General features: G+C 35.8%; 1 protein-coding gene across 19 annotated transcripts in view; it reads right to left on the bottom strand.

Annotated features, from left to right (window-relative positions):
• The window catches only part of PUM2 (pumilio RNA binding family member 2), a 73548-nt gene that overhangs the window by 30976 nt on the left and 25259 nt on the right, over positions 1 to 17313 (bottom strand). For 14 of the 19 annotated variants that reach the window (XM_014276135.3, XM_027798582.2, XM_055712977.1 and 11 more), the window contains 8 exons: positions 15235 to 15303; positions 9553 to 9658; positions 9070 to 9257; positions 8257 to 8429; positions 4687 to 4957; positions 4299 to 4392; positions 2245 to 2370; positions 930 to 1069 (listed from right to left, as the gene is read on the bottom strand). In XM_014276135.3, coding sequence (XP_014131610.1) covers positions 930 to 1069; positions 2245 to 2370; positions 4299 to 4392; positions 4687 to 4957; positions 8257 to 8429; positions 9070 to 9257; positions 9553 to 9658; positions 15235 to 15285 — 1149 coding nt within the window. In that variant the 5' untranslated portion in view covers positions 15286 to 15303. Of the gene's footprint in view, positions 1 to 929; positions 1070 to 2244; positions 2371 to 4298; positions 4393 to 4686; positions 4958 to 8256; positions 8430 to 9069; positions 9258 to 9552; positions 9659 to 15234; positions 15304 to 17313 lie in introns of those variants that run through there. The other 5 variants (XM_055712978.1, XM_014276141.3, XM_014276136.3 and 2 more) reach the window with 3 other exon arrangements.

The raw sequence follows: 17313 nt of genomic DNA on the forward strand, positions 1-17313 counted from the left end.
AGAAATTGGATATTAATTTTATAGATGAAGCAAGAAACACTGGAGAGATGACACACATTCAGTTTTCAGTGCAGTTCACTGATAACAATAAGCAGTAGGAGGAAAGATCCACATGAATATTAAAACAGTGATGAAGCTACTCTGGAACTTTACAGTAACTCAAATTCCCTTTTCATATTAAGTTTGTAAGAATGGCGTTGAAATTAACCATATTGCTAGCTCATAAAAAACTATTTTTTACATTAATTCAACCACAAGATCTAAGTAAGATTTGAGTTTTTCCTTTGTGGAATAGAAAAAGTTAAAGAAATTAAAATTTCAACAAGTTCTTGTAACAATTGCTTACTCTTGATTTACCGAGGCAAAAATAACATAGCACATGGAGATGTTGTAATACAATTACTCTGTCACATAAAAATACACAAGGCAACAGATTTGCAGCACCTTTATGCCCCTGCTTTTTAAAGTGACAAAAAAAGTGTACCGTTCTTTTCCAGCTAATTAATAAAAATGCAGATTTTTCTTCATCAAGCTTCAAAGACAAAATATCCTCCTAAAATCACTGAAACATCTCTTTTAATCTCCTTATATTAGGTTTCTAGATTAGTTTTTAAGTTTACATTAAATTTTTAACAACAGTACAGGCAGCATTATCTAGACATAAACATAACAACATATTACCCTGGAAAAAAGGAACTGTTTTTAATGGGTTTTATTTAAAAAACCAGGACTTCAAAATAAGCTGTTTAGTATGCAGTAAGGGAATGATAATCAGTAACGTAAGGGAATTGAGAATTTTTAATATTCATTTGTTATTTGATACAACACAACATCTGAATTACGTACAGTTTTCTACACCCTGATCCTTATATACTGAAAATACAAGGTTAAGGAAAGGCTTTAAATGCACATCTTTATGAAGGACATACCGGTTGCTGTCCCTGTTGTGCCTGTGAAGCTGCTTGCTGATTTGCTGTGGTATTTGCTGCTGCAGCTTGCTGCTGAAATAAATTGGCTGGATACACCCCCCATGGAACACCATAATACTGAGGTGGAACCACAGCAGGACCTAAAACCAGAAAACATCATTATTCCATCTATTGCAGCTAGTTAAAACAACTGTTTATATTGTTTGTAGCATCCCTCATTGATCTAAATGTCAAACCAGAAATTAGTATTAAAAAGAAACGAATTCCCCTATTAGCCAAAAGGATACATGAACACAAGTGGGTTCATTTAAAGGATTTACATCAAACCATACCTTCTCCACAAAGAAACAAATACACTTGTGAGAGTCAAGTGACAATAAAAAAACCTTATGAGTAATCAAAGCTTGTATAGCAAAGAACTTTTAAAATCAGTTTCCATGGCTGAAAAAAAAAAATATTTCAGAGCATCACAGAACGAACCAAATCCATCCTCCATAGTGATACACTGAGACTTTGATCATCTACTATGCCTCTTTCCAATATGCTTCCTTTGCTTATAAACACAACTCCTGCCTCTGCCTCCCCTGCCTACTACATCACACTTCAGAGTGGGCACACTTACCTCTTCCAGTCTATTGATAAAGAACCTGCAGAAGAACAATCTCTCTGTATCATTGTATTGTACACATAATGCATTATGTATACATGTATTTAGTTCTTTCTACTGCCTTTCCTGTGAAACCATCAACTGGAGATACCGGGGTTTTTTTCAAAGCGTTATGCTCAGATCTGGGCACTAGCTGGACCTTGAATACTCAATAGTGTTGTTTCACAGCAATATCTATTAACTTTTTAAGATATTTTCCTGGGCTTGGGGTTTATCTGTTGTCTGGGCCTCTTAAAACGCTGGAGACCATCTTTATTCTCATGCCCAATGGGAATGAGAAAACCTGGAATGAGAAAATTAATGTGCCAAGTAAAAACATACAAGGAAAGGCTAGCTGATTCATCTTTTGAAAATATAAACTACTAATGTCAGATGAAACCTTACTAAGGATATATGTTTTTAGAACAGAAAACACCAAATTGTTGTGTATGTAAGTCCAGTGGAAAGAAATAATGAGAATCGATATATAACAGAAACCTAATCCCTTTACATTTTAGTGAAATTTTTCAATACTGCAGTATTCATTTTCCTTCAAGTCCCTCCTTCCTAGAAATACATTTAAAGAGAATAAACAGGACGGATTTCAGGTTTTTTTCTGACTTCATTCAGTAAAATTATCAAGATAGACACTAGAAAGTGTTCAGTTACCTGCTAGGGTAGCTGCTGCAGCTAATCCAGCTGCAGTGTATGGGTCAGTACCTGGAGGAGCAGCACTGATAATGTATGGGTTTGGCACAAAAGCAGCTGGAGCCAAGCCTGCTGAGAATACGCCTGCTACAGTAATAAACAGAGTTTAATTATAGCTAACATACTTAGCAAGCATCATCATAATCAAACCAACCAAATCACAAAGCATATCTGTTAAAATCAGAACTGCTTGTACTTTGGAAGTTTCTAAGAGCAGGTACACCGTTACTGAAATCAACACTTCTATGTCTTCTCACCAGTCCTTTCTTACTAATCCCACAGCCTAACAGCTTTGTTTTGCTGGATCTACAGACTCCAAGGAGATTTATCTCATACATATTTACCTACTCTTATATAGATGGGATTATTCAAAGTGGAATTTACCTTGCCCAACTTTAATTATCTAAAAATTTCACTAGTCTTACAACTAAATCCTTATCAGACAAATTATCTAGTGTCTTAAGTGAATAAGCCAGATAGAATGAATCACCTAGGAGAGATACAGATCTCTCTTCACTGACAGGGGGGGGGGGGGGGGGGGGGAAGAATATCTAACCAGGTAGTTTAGATCAGATACCTGGCTTTTAAACAGCCAGGTATGAGATGCTAATCTTATTTCAAGAATCCAAATTTGATATAAGGATTGTAATGGAAGGAGACAACTGAAGAAACTCAAACAAAGCATCACGACTCAAGAGTTTTCCCCTCTCAGTCAGGTTCCTGTACTTTCTCCAACACTGGGGCAGCAACCAGTGCAGCAAGCACAGCGCAAACTATGTTCCTCCTTCCAAACAGGAGGCTTCTTACTAAATTTCTACTAACATGCATATCAGAAGAGGCTGCGTTTCAAAGGGGCAAGATACAACTGACGGTCAGACAGCACTATACTAAGTAGGGGCTCCTCTGCAGTTTAGAAGTCAAAGACGGGCAGAAGACAGGACCTGGAGTCACACAAACATCTCAATCTGCCATGTTCCCAGCTCTAAGACTGCATTAGTCAGCAACTAACACTAAAGAGCTGCCACATAAACCCCAGCTACAGACTGCTGATTCCAGTCTGAACAGGCCTCACAAGCTAGCTAAACAAGCCGGTGAGAAAAAAAAACTGTCACCATATTGCAGGAGAACATGGGACACATCCCTTTGGAGATGCTACTTCGTATTTCCATCTGGCCTTCTGACCCTCAGAACCTTTTTCCCCTCGCAGAAAAGGGAGATGGGTGCACACACCTCAGCAGCCCAGTGGCAGAGAACGGGAAGGGCAGGACCTTTAACTTGCTCTACAGTGTCAGAATTTTAGGAGCTCCCTTTCTTTAATAAGGAACTGCTTCATGTGCGTTCCAGTCTCTCTCACCCTAAACACAGAGCATCCCCAGAGAGACAGACAAAACTGTTGTCACTGAAATACAGCCTCCTTGCCAAGTTGCCAGCTCACTAAGAACTTCATGCATTTAATTCACTGAATTACTTTTAAAGGACAGAAGAAAAACACTTCCTAAAGAACTAATTCCATCACAAATAAAGGTACCCACAAGAATAAAGAGTTACCTGTTTAAAAGGTGCCATAATAAGGAAGAATGAATTAAGCACCACGGAAGTTTGATTTCAAAATCCTACTGTACAAGGGTTTTTAACTGGATTATCAAAAATACTAAACTGCAATAACTGCATTATTTTTTATTTTAGTAAATAAAGCTAGTGTGTTTCTATCACTACTTATAGCAGGAAAGCTTTCTGAATTTTTCTTCCGAAGTTTAACTATTGTGATATACAAGTAAAAATTATTTTTCTTTTTATACAACTGTTCAAAGTAGACAAATTTACACAACAAAACTTTCTCTAAGGACAGGATAGTCTTAGCAGTCATTCTGAGCTGTTTTCAGAAGAACACTAAAATGGGCCAACTGATCAGTATCTATTTGAATCAGAATACTGTGGGTAAGCTGAAAAGATTATACCAAGGCAACACACCCACTTTTGCAAGGAATGCCTGCTGTACTTCACAAAAACCTCACCTATGTGTGGCTGCTGAGCTGCAGCCAGTGCGTATTGCTGCTGCTGGGCTGCAGTTAACTGTTGAACAGTCAGAGCATTAGTCCTCTGGAAAAGCTATTGGAAAAGAAAAAAAAAAGAAAAATATGCATTTCAGTTTTCAGAAGTCAGGGCCATAATATACTTGGATTTACTTACAAAAAGTATTTTAAGCCAAGCTTCTATCCTAGTAAGTTACTAAACTAGAAAATTATGCACCACTATTCTTTTAGATTAAGTATATATTTATTTGCCTTTGACTAAGCCACAGACAAAACTGAATTAAATGCATTATACGCTTAAATGACTACCAAACAGGATCATGCACAACTTAAAGGACCAATCCAGCATGTTTTCAAGTCCAGTACTAACCTGTTGCTGAGAACTGTAGTCAAAAAGTCCTACAGTAGCTCCTGAAGAGTCCATTTGTACCTGATTGCCAGGATAGTCAAACTGTAGAGAATCAAGACCAACTTGTTCCATGGCATCTAGGTTCTGATTTTCCGGATTTGAAAATTCTTCTACCAGAGGCTTGTGGGCTGTAGGATTGGGAAGTGGACCCAATCCTTCTGTGGTGCTGGGATTGGGGCCCAAGCGTTCAGCTACTTCTGTTGGGGAGGCTTGTCGACTTCCAGGGGTACGACTGTTAAGAAGAAATTCAAGATAAGACTCTTCAGCCTTAAATAAATCTGTCCATGGACAGAGTACATCATTTTATTTCAAAAGGATGTCTGAACTCAGAGACTTTACAAAGGGAAGTAACAGACTGATTTTAACAACTTTAACCAGCATGCACTAATGGCTCAAGATAAAGGACACATTTAATTTCAAAACATAATATTATTTATTCTTTAAAAAAAACTTAAAAGACTATACAGCTGTTCAAATCACTGTGAGAAAAATAAACTAATCTTTGAGGCTATTTTGAGTGAAATGGAGTGAACTGTGGTCACCAGTAACTTTTGGGATAGCTCTTTATTGCATTTTGGGAGTGACAGGAATTGTTAGAAAATACATTGAAGAGAAAATTAAAAAAAAAAAAAAAAAAAAAAAAAAGAAGAAAAAGAGCAAATGTCTAAGTGCATCTCACACCAAAGGAGAGCAAGACACCATAAAACTCAAATGGAGAAGACAAACATATGATATAGCAAGTATCTTTCACATCTCAAAAGCAAGCAATACATATTTATTTTTTTTTACCTTAAGAAAAACAGATCAACAACCACCTCATTTAGCATCTGACTAAACCATTTCATTTCCTACACAACTCACTTAAAATTGACTACACTACACTGATGACTGGTATGGGGAAAAAACGTGTTCATAATAGAATCCCACTGTTTCCATCTCAGTTTCCCTAAGAATAAATATAGTCTGTTGTTCCAAAAGAAAATCTTTAGAATGGACCAAAACACAGATGTTTGATTTCTGCTGACAGTAAGACAGAGATACAGAGCTGGAAACTGTTTACTGTGCCAAACACCTGAAGGTTCAGTTTCCAAATACGAAGGGCTGGCAGCAACTGAGATCTAAATAGCTACACTTACACATCTCTAGGTGCACCAGCGTTGAAACTCTCATCAGAGGAGATGAAAATCTAGTTAATACCATTGACAGAGCCTAAACAGCAACTCAACTGACCAGTCATCAGGTGTTTATTTTAGGATAAAAGATGAATTGCTCTCTCATCTCCCACTGGCTGTATTGACTACATTCCCACTGACTACAGGGGAATTTCTGTGCACCTATAAACACATACAGGCAAACATGTGAAGTGAGATGTCAACAGATTCCCAACTCTATATTTGGTTAGATTTAGGGTACTTTGATTTGGAGTGGTACCCGACCGTTGGTGTCAGGGCACATTGTTTAGACTACCAATTTTTACTGGCAAAAATTTAACTCAACTACTAGGAAGGAATTACGAGAGAGAATCTATGATCCCTTAATAGCATTATTGTGTTGGCAGAACTCACTAATTATTTTCTCAAGAAACAACTTCCAGTTAAGTTTGCTTGATTTGTGAAAACTAGGCTCAAATACAAAACACCATCTTGCACGATGAAATGACATTTATTCCAGCAGTACACTGCCAGACCAGTATGGTACACTCTTAATTCTAGGATGGAGACACAGCCTTAATACTACCTGTTCTCCTCCCTCTTCAGGGCTCCAAAGTTGAAATATCTGTTCCTCAGTGAAGCACAAGATTAAAGCAAAGAAATCTGCCAGTACTTAAGTATTTGCTAACACCAACCGCAAAGACTGTATAGCTAGAAAGCAGTCTTTTAGTGAGTTTATTCAACAATACTGTCTGATCTATTACATTGGACAAAATACTTCAAAGGTAACACAGTTACACTAGAGTATTTGTTAATGTAACAACCAGCTTCATGATGATCATCTGTAACATACCGGCTACCTTCTAAGTACCCTAGCTAGCAACCATGTCTTCCTCAATATACAAAGCTTGAGTGTGAGGCCATTCAATATTCCTTATTCTTCCCAAGTGACACATAGCATCAACAAAATGAAGACCAAAAGGAAAAAAGGCAGTTATTTCAGTACATATTTTAGTTTTAAAAAGCTGTAAGTACAATAAAAATACGAGGAGGAGGAAAGGACAAAGTTTCTTTGTTAATACTGAAGTTTACCTAATATAGGTTGCTCCTTACATTGGTGCGTTCTGTTGCTATAGTTAAAGTTGTGTCAATACTTCAATTATAAACCTCTGTTTGGAGGGCTTTATACCACCACTTTATACGGCCCATTTAAATTAGATGGCCTTTTTTGGGGTTTTTTTGAGAGGTTTACTGGCTTTGGATGCTTTTTTGCACTAATTTATATTATTTAAAAGAAATTATTTAAAAATACAAGGTCCTTTGCAACTATTTCAAAATTGAAATAGATACTGGTAAAGAAAAGCAGGACAAAATTCATTCTGCGTTTTCTGTAAATATTATTGAAGGTAACTTTATTGTGTGTATTGCAGCACGCATCCGAAAGGAGCTAATTTGAGCTCTCCAATATGCTTGGTATTATTCTTTTCAATAATACTTCTTGAAAAATAGACTTGAAGAATCCCTCCTTAGCCTCAGGTAGAAAGGGTAGGAATACTTACGTATGGGATTCAAACATGCATTTTAATATACTTGTTCAAATACGAACTAATGAAACCACAACTATTTGGTCACATTCATCACATTAATACAAATTTATGAGCAGCAGTCTATTTTTCTGATCTTGTTAATGCTTCTGTATGACAGTTACAAATGCACCACAGTCATTTAAAAACAAAGATCAGGCCTTTAAAAATACCAAATTTAAAATGCAGTTTAGATTAGGAAAGAACAGTCTGGCTGTGCTGTCATATAGGAGTTCACATTTCAGAAGCTTGAGCCTGGTCCAGTTTTTTCTTCCTCTAAGAAAACAACCAAACCACAACACCATTCTATATTGTGTATAGGTGACATTTAACTGTGAGAATAGGCAAATACATTGTTTCTCCTTAGTCAAATAAATGGCTTCTATAAACAATTTTATGGGGAAATAATTGTTAGGAATTAGAAGGAAAACTAAAATTCTGTAGGACTTATTCTCTACAACAATCAGATGCAAAAGTTAGAATATTATGAAGAAGCAGAGAAAGGAATTTAGTTTGAAATTAAAAGGATTAAAGTTTTCATCCCTCTAATTCACCACATTTTGAAGGTACCCATTTACTTTGAATAATTACTACATTAAGATGAATTTGTCTCATGAGAAGTGACACACACATTAATGACATCCTAAGAAACATGTGGCACAGTGGGAAAGGGAGGACGTGAGGTAGGAAGAATCATTCTGCAGCTGGGTAATGTTTAAAGCTGACACACAAACCAGAACTATAATAATGCCCTTAAGAGACATGCTTGTCTTCTCAAGAAACAGTTAAAAGCTTACTTAAAATCTTTGCAATCGGCATCCATTCCATTTGGCAAACCTCTGCCATTTATTTTAGTAACATCCTCATCATCTCCTTGTTTAAGATCTCTGTTTTTGTCCTCCTCAAATGGAGAAGCCTTGCCTTTCTGATCTCCTTTCTCAGGTCCATCTGTTTCAGCATCTCTAGTGCCCTGAGGAAAAAGAATCTGTTTGATTCTGAATATTGAACAGAACACAATAGGAGCACCACAAGGTGACCTAATTCTACACTACAGTGCACGTAAACAATACAAACAGTTTGTTTTCAATGAAATTGCATTTGGTGGGCAACTTGGTCATCAAGTTTCAACCACATGCAATTAATAACTGCCAAAATGTGAAAAGGAATGCCAAGATTTATAATGGAAGAGCTAACTCAACCTTAACTATAGCGGTGCTGTTAAAGCAGGAACACTTCATATTTGATCATTTATTTTATACAGTTAAAACATCCTAGTACAAAACAAACCCACACAGAAACATAGAATAGGAAGATCTAGAATAAAGCCCATCACACATCTTATATTAAGCTATTTGCAATTTTTCCTACCTTCATTTAAAGGTGTTAGGAAACTACTTTTTTTTTGGACAGCTATTCAGTCATGATTCCCAAGCCACTTCCCTCTTCTGCCCCCCTCCAAGCAAGAAAGACAGACAGATAGCACTATACACTTCCTTCTAAAGAGAAGAGTTAAAAAAGAAAAATGGACAAATAGAGTAGAAAATATAACCATGTAAGACAGTAAGACCACAGCAGGTAACTAGGCAAGCTTAACACACTGCATTACTTACAAAAGCTCCTTTCCTAAACCGGGAATCCAATTTATCAGCTGGAGAGGAACTTAACACATATTCTACCATGCTCACTCCAAGGCCACCACTTTCTGATCGTGGAGACAATACAGCATTTACTTCACTGTTTCCATGAAAACCCTGTCCAGGCTTTCTCTGTACCATAATAGGCTGGGACATAGAATGGTCTGTTAAAAACAAATAAATAAATGAATCTATTGTATGTAAAAAAAAAAAAATACAACTTATAATGGTTTTGCATTTCAGAGGCAATATTAAACAAGATCCAAATTAAGTTATATAAAAAATTCCAAATCTGTTTCAAAAAGTGTTACTGGCACAAAACCACCAGTGTGCTATACTTTTTCACAACTAAAATCAAAGGAAAATAAAATTTAATACACAATTTATAATATTAATTTACTTTGAAATACTATTTAGTAAACATGACTATTTTTCAACACATATACATCAATCACTTACGAGGAGTTCCCCATGCAGTCTCTCTCCACTCATCACCAAGGAATATCCCTTTTTGTCCATCTTTTGCTGAATCATCAGGTTCCCAAAACTTTTTGGCAGGTAAAAGCTGTTCCAAAAGAGAAAATGGTTTTATTTAAGATATGCTTACGGGCAAAACCAGCAGTATTATTAAGAGGATATGCAAGAAATTAATTTTAGAAACCAAAGTCAACTTCACAGAAGGAAGCATGCATTGCCAAGGAATAACAACACTCAAAAGTTGTGCTGTTACTGAAGCTGACACTGTATAAAGAAATCACTCAAATGACCCCAAAAAGGCTGAGATTCTGAAGTTATGAGGGAGAGATAACAGAATATAGAAGCAAATGTGAAAAGACAGTCAAATTAAACCCAGTGTTAAACCAAGTCAATCCCCTCAGAAACTAACGCTGCCTTCTTTCTGTGCTGGCTCAAAAGCTTGGCCTGTAACTATCATGATGTACAGAAACAACAGCAGTTCATTGTAACATTCTGTTCACTACAAATGCATCATGTTCCAAATTCCGGAAAGCTACTAACATATATATGGTGGCAAACCAGCTCCTTTAGACCACAGGGATCTGCCCGTTACAAATGACACATTCAAATTCAAAGTTCCACACACCAATGATTTCATTCAGCTGTATGGTATTTTTTTTTCATTACTACTTCTAAATGAGAAAGTTTCAAGTTAGATCAGTATGACATCTTGTCCTGACTTTGAGGACAAAAGACAGTACACACAACAGAATCAATGCACAAACAAAAATACCTTGTTTTTACTTTTGTTTTACTACTTTTACTTTATTCCTCTGACTTTTTGCATTGGTAGCAGTACAACTGCCAAACACTGCATATCACATTTTCTCTTTCATATGTAATTAAAAGCCTGTATTCTGACTATATCTTACATGCCTTACAAGGCTGATCACCTGAAACTACAATGAAAACAGATTGCAAAAAAAGTAGGGAAGAGCTCTGAAGACAGCATCCTAATCTGTCAAATTCAGCAAAATGTAATGTTCAATTTAAAATTTAAGATTTTGTCAATTTTGAAAAAAAAACCCAAACAGATGTAATCTGATAGAGCTTTGTTTACAATAAACAAGTATGTCCTGAAGCTTTCATTCTCCTGTTACTTAAGCAACTGAAACACCCTTCTGAACTTCACAGCTTAGTATGACCCTTGATGAAACTAACAGAAGTATTTTTTCAGGTATTTCTTAGTACAGCTTTGGAAGAGCTTGTGGAAACAGCTTAAAGGAAAGGGTAAGATTCCATGAACAGGCCACAATATTAACACTGAAACAGAGATGAAAGATTCCTCTGGAGTAACTTAAGGATTGCCGATAGCTGGTTTTTTGTGCTGCCTGGAACTCTTACCAGAAGCAAAGTATTTTGACTAGCTAACCTACTGAAATTCATGGGTTCCTCACATAAATTAACTGAGAAGGACTTAAAGTGGAGGATGATAAACAGCTAAAGCTCAACGAAAATACTGTATTGTATTTGCAAGAGTGTTACAGTTAGGACCCTGACAAAGATGCCCGCTTTCTCAGTGCATGGGAGAGTCATCAACAGGCTTTGGGAGCACCAGGATTAAGCCTACCCCAATTTTAAGGGTTGAAGTTAACCATTAGAGGACAAAAAAAATAGATGAATGGAATCTTGCAACTGTGATTCAACTCAAATCAAAAGATTATCAATTTCAGATCAGACTATGCAATCTATGCATCCTTTTCAGCTTTATATTGTAATTGATTTGCAGTACTAATTTTTCATTTTGCAGGACAGTGGTAGAACAGGTATCATGCTTTCTATGCAACCTTGGTTTTGAGAAAGATCATCTTATTTTACATGTGGTCTAAGACAAGTTCGTGTCCAGCTGAGATCAGAGATATGAGTAATACAGAAGTGAAGGTGTCACAACCTAACACAACTTCATCAGAATAAAACAGATCAAGTAATATCTTGGGTGAACTAAAACAATTTAAAATATGCTTACCCTGAAATTACCAAATTCTACTATCAGACACATGTTCAGACAACACAACATTATGAATATACAAATTTTTAGCAGAACACACTGCAATACCACTTTTGATTTCAAAATTCATTCACAGAATTTCCATCAGAGCAAAAAAACCCTATCCGCTGGTAAAGAGCAGCAATAATCCTCACTGCAAAAGTACAGGTTGTTTTGGGGGATTTTGGTGTTTGTGGGGTTTTTTTTAGGTTTACTTTAGTTTTTTGGGTTTTGTGTTTGTTTGGGTTTTGGGTTTTTTTTAACTACATATTCTCAATTCCAAATGGATATACTCAACTGCTTGCAGCCTTCATGTACTCCAGTACACAGAGAATATAGATTATCTTTAGCACAAAACATAATGTATCATCTATACCTCAGAACATTAATTTTAAACTGTATCTTATTGAAGGTTAAACATTTACAGAAAATATTACCATTAAAATTTCTACACAACAAAACTACCCCAAATATTTAAACAAATGGAATTTTTTGAAGTTAACAAGTTTGCGCGTCCCTGAGGGCCAGTGATTTAGATTTATTACTTTTGACAGATGATGGACATGACATACATTATACTACTTCTAAAAAAGGGATGTTTTATTTATTGCATTGCCACATAAATGAGCAGCCCTAGCAGCTAGCAACTATTCAATTGTGGAACTTAAAAAAATATTTTTAAAAAAGTATTTTTCAGAAAAGCAAAATGTTCCTCTAACAGACAAAACACCTTATTTAATTAGCCCTACTGAAAAAGACTTAATCAAGAAGTCATCATAAATTAATACAAGGAGCTAAAATCATCATGCTTTACCGTTTGAGAACATGTATCTTGCTCATTATTTCCTGCATTTAATCAAATTTGAAAAAAATGTTACAAAGATACATCCAATCCTAATTCTAAATAATGTTAAAGATTGTTGTATTTCTTTCCAACAGTATGCTAAGAATCCTTTTCCAGTATCAGCACTGATCCCTGTTATGTCTCTGCCAGATGAACAAAGCCCTTTTCTACACATTGATAATAACCAATTATGCTAAAGCTGCCTCTTAACCAGCTCTCTGGTAAGTAACTACGCAGTCTCCATTAGTGGCTCTTGAATTAAGGATTCTTTAAAAAATTATTTATTTATTTATTAAGTTTCAGGCATCATTCTTACAGGGCTTCCACAATTTCTCTGAATGAAATTTTGACACCAGAAATGGATATATTGTCCCTAAAACAAAATTTGTGTGTGCTTTGACCCTGTAGTAAGTTACTATAACAACAGAGATTTTTATATATATAAAAAAGTTTAGTTTTATATTCTGTTTGGGAATAAATTGTATATATGCCTGTATCAGGTCACACTAGAAGTCCTGAAATCTACTATGCTGGCTCTGAAACAGCAAACAACAGATGCCTAGAGAAGAGAAACAGCACCATGTGTTATTATTTCTTCAGAATATTATCACAACCTTAAGGGTCACAATAGCTTTTAGAAGCTGGAGCCAGAAGCATCATCTGTGTATAACCAATCTAAGAGCTGAAATTTTAGGAGACATTCAGAGAAAGAAGCCTGCAATACAGCAGATCTGTTATTGAAATATTAGTTTGTTCCTTTACAGAGTAAATTAACAAAGCATTGCAAGACAAACAGATCAAGGAAAGCATACATCTGGCTCATGTTATACTGTCCTATTCCTGATACTGATTGATACCAGGCTCCATCCAAATGCAGCTCAGACAGCTTAACAGAAGGATTTCCAGCACCTATTGTTTCCAAAATGTGTTATGGTACAATGAGAACAGATTTCATACCATATTCCTTTACTTCAGCACATGGAAAAGATACTTGCTTGAGGACTCACAGACAGTCTTGATTTTAGTAATGATGTGAAAAGTAAGACTTAACAGCCCTCTAATGCCAAGTACTGATTCCCCGTCAGGGGAAAAAAAGACCAAGAAGGATTAGAATTATAAACGAAGTAATTTCAGTTCAGAGAAAAATCTATCCAGGCAGAGAAGATAAGGAAGAGAACAACTTCCCAATAGCTAGAAGCAAATGCTTGACATCACCTCCCTTTCACAATTTTCAAAGCAGACAGAGGGCAGCAGGGAGGAACATATAACTACCAACTCTAGCTTACAAGGGTATTTGAGAACATTTTCTTTAATAGTTTAGATGGTTATAATCAAAAAGAAGATTAAACCAGCCTTGGAATCTATTCCAGAACTACTTTGGCTTTCTGTGTGTCTGGGTTTTTCTGATGTGGTTTTGTTTGTTTAAAACATCTTCACAGATCCACAGAATGCCATGTAAACAAAACCATAATCATGCAGAAATACCTCCCTCAATCTGAGATACCCTAAAATGAAGATCTGCATGAGCAGTCATATATACCTCGGTTTTAATACCCAGGCATTTATGCCATCCTTGATTTTCACTGCTTTCAATCTTTCAGAGTACTTTGTGGGTGGCACAAGAATAATCATCAATATGAATGTTACCTATCCACTCTACCGCTGTTGGTACTATCACAGGTATCTTACTAACACCTTTACCTTTCAAAGGATTTAAGAGCTGGGGGGCAGGGGGAAGCAAGCATATCTGATGTGGCTACTTAACTTTCTAAAGAACAGGCCTTAATTTATTATTGATTTTTCAAAGGGGAGATGGTTTAACAAAGTCAACATGGAAACCTGGATGAAGCAAAAATTGCTGAAAACCCAACTGATTGGTAAAACAGCCATGTGTTCAGTCCAGAAGCATTCAGCAACTAGAACACAGTATTTGTTTTTCATCAATGTTATGGTTTCCATAGAGATCACAGTTGTATCATCATTTTAAGAAAGTTAAGCTGAAATATTGTCACTGGTTTGATTATCAACTGATTTACATAAATATCCAGCAAGACAAAAGGATCAATATTTGAAATCTTAATTCAATGTGAACTTATCTTATTACCATGTCCTGTCAGGGCAAGTAACCCTAATGCATGTTGATTACTTTCAAAACAGTTTAGGGAACTGCTTTTGAAGGAGCTCACTCATCCTCCATGATCTTAAATTCTACCCCAGCCCCTCAAAAGTACATCAACTTAAAAAAAAAACAAAACAGACCAATCAAATTCCTTCTTCCCTCTAGCTAAATTATATAAATGCAGTCTTCACCCTTGTTAAAATCTTCTTTTAAGGAGTAATTACCAGTCAAAATATAGTTAATTGCCACACATTTCTGCTAGGATATATGCCAGTTTCACTTTTTCTGGAGCCAACCCTTTTTCAGATCTCAGTCTCCTTGGCTTCTTAAAGAGCAGTAAGCAATTGTTTCACTAGCTTGTATGTGGTGACACTGAAAACATACCTCATTTCATAGAGCTGCACAAACTTTCAAAGTACCCTGTCACTGTCCCAAGAGCATTAGGCATCTAGTTAATACTGACACAGTAACACTGCAGATGCATTCAACAACCATCCCAGTGTTCTTGAAAAGTACTCAAGTTTACCTTCATCTCAGAACAAAAATCTTCAGTTGCCTGAAAAAACAATTCTGTCTTAAAAGAGGCTCTTTGCTTCATGTTACCTTATTTAAGACTTCTTAAGTTGTATCAACATTTCCAAACTATCAACTGGATTTTCAACCCTCAATCATTACCTCTCCCATTCCCCGAGATTCTAGGGCAAGAGCTTGAAACTCATGATTCATTTCATCCACAGATCGAACCTGTAGGGGGAAAAACAAAAGAATGATCCATTCATCAAGTGTCTTTTGAAAAGTTGAGCTTGTAATACTCCACAAGATTTTTCATAATTAAAAGCACACACAAAGTTTGCTACTCAATCTAGGCTAAACATCAGTTTAGATTTCATGAACAGATACAGTTAGTGACCACTTTAATGAACCACGCTAATATAACACCACGTTAAGAAATTCAGATATTTAAAAATTTTAATCTTCACATAAACGGATAGATATCACTGAATATGGAAACAATGACCAAATTGCAATAAATGTAAAAAAAACCAAAACCAACCAACCAAAAAGAAATTAAAGAATTGGACATACAGTATCTTTGGGAAAGAAGATGAGCCATTGCACAAAATGTTACTGAGTACACTTAGTAGCAAACAAAGAAAAACTTCCAAGACACGTCAATATGTTGCTTTTCAAATCTAGTAACTGACTGCATTATCACACTTTCTCATGCCTTCTTCCACAAAACAGCATTCATCCTTCTCTGTGTTGTCTTTTTCGTTTGTTGTAAATATGAAAGGTATACTACACCAGAACAAGAGTCGCTACTGCTACAAACCACCTCCTTTTCCACAGCATGCAGACACAACGCAGTCGGTACATTCTTTCCTTAGAAAATGGTTTCCACAAGGAATTTTTAAAGCCATGACAAGCTTAAAAAATAAATTAAAAAAGGGAAATTCAGATTTGTTTCTTCTCTTCCCTTCTTTCTCAACAGTAAGAAGCAGCAGGGTAAAATGATAAGCTTATTCAGAATAAAAGTAAAGTTTCCCTCCCAATTCCATTCTCTTGAGGAGTTAATTTCACCTAGTAAACCCATCTATTAACATTTAAAAATAAAACAAAATTAAGTTATTCCATACAGCTGATAACACATTAAGATCACTTTTCAAAAAACACTCAAATACTAGGCAAAGACACAATTTTAACATTCTGGTGCAAACAACTTTTCCAGTTCTTAGCACTGAAAAAGTGTCCATTATCTGTCAATAGATGGTCTAGTCTCAAAATACTGTTATTGCTCCATAATCATTATAAGCCATTAACTTCTGAGGCTGAGTGTCTATCTGTTTTTGAGGAAGAAATTTCACAGCTTAAAGAAATATTCCCTCAGAAAGAACATTTTTAGTTAAGATGGATTCTGAAACTCATTCTGAAACTAATTCCCAACAATTCCAGTGATCTACTGAAGAGTAAATTTAGTTTCACAGTGAATTACGGGGGGGGGTGCGCGTAAATCAGCACCTTGACCGGTTTTCCAGTGATGCGAACATTTGAGTCAATGAAGTTGACTTTATTCTTATAGAAACTGAAAGGAAATTTTCATGTATCCTTAGAAAAGCTAAAGGCATTTTTTTCAAATTAAGGTTTTTTCCACATAAATTACAAATAAACTATTTTTTATTAGCTCCAAGGGATAACCAAATCTTTGTGCATGCACACAAAAAAATAACTGTAAAAGAGGAATTATTTAGAAAGAAAAATCAGAAAATAAAATTTCGAAGACTTCTGAATTTGGATATTACAGTTTCTGAAAACATCATTTCTTCTATAAATGGCTGAGAGAGTTGATTATCTTACCATAAGCCACTGCACATGCTCAAGTCATGGACTTCAGTTTCAATTACAATCAAATAGTAAATTAACTGTTACTGTCTCAAAAGGTGGTTCTGGTCTAATGATATCTCTATAAACAAAATTTGTAGCTAAAGCTTGCCAAACTATACTTAGCATAAACACTACCCAAACCACTGTTAGACAGAAAACAACCAAGCTTGAAAGATGCTTAAGTTTTTCAGCTGAGGTTTTTCTGGGTTTGGTTGGGTTTTGTGTCATGGGGTTTTTTAATTTGTTTGTTTCTTTTGGTTTAGGATTTTTTTTTTCCATTGTTGGGTGTTTGGGTTTTTTTTTTAAATTTCTGGTGGTTTTGTTTGTGGGGGTTTTTTTGTGGTGCAAGGCTTAATACCAAACGCTTATTTT

Source organism: Falco cherrug, chromosome 6 (assembly GCF_023634085.1).
Source record: "Falco cherrug isolate bFalChe1 chromosome 6, bFalChe1.pri, whole genome shotgun sequence".
NCBI lineage: Eukaryota > Metazoa > Chordata > Aves > Falconiformes > Falconidae > Falco > Falco cherrug.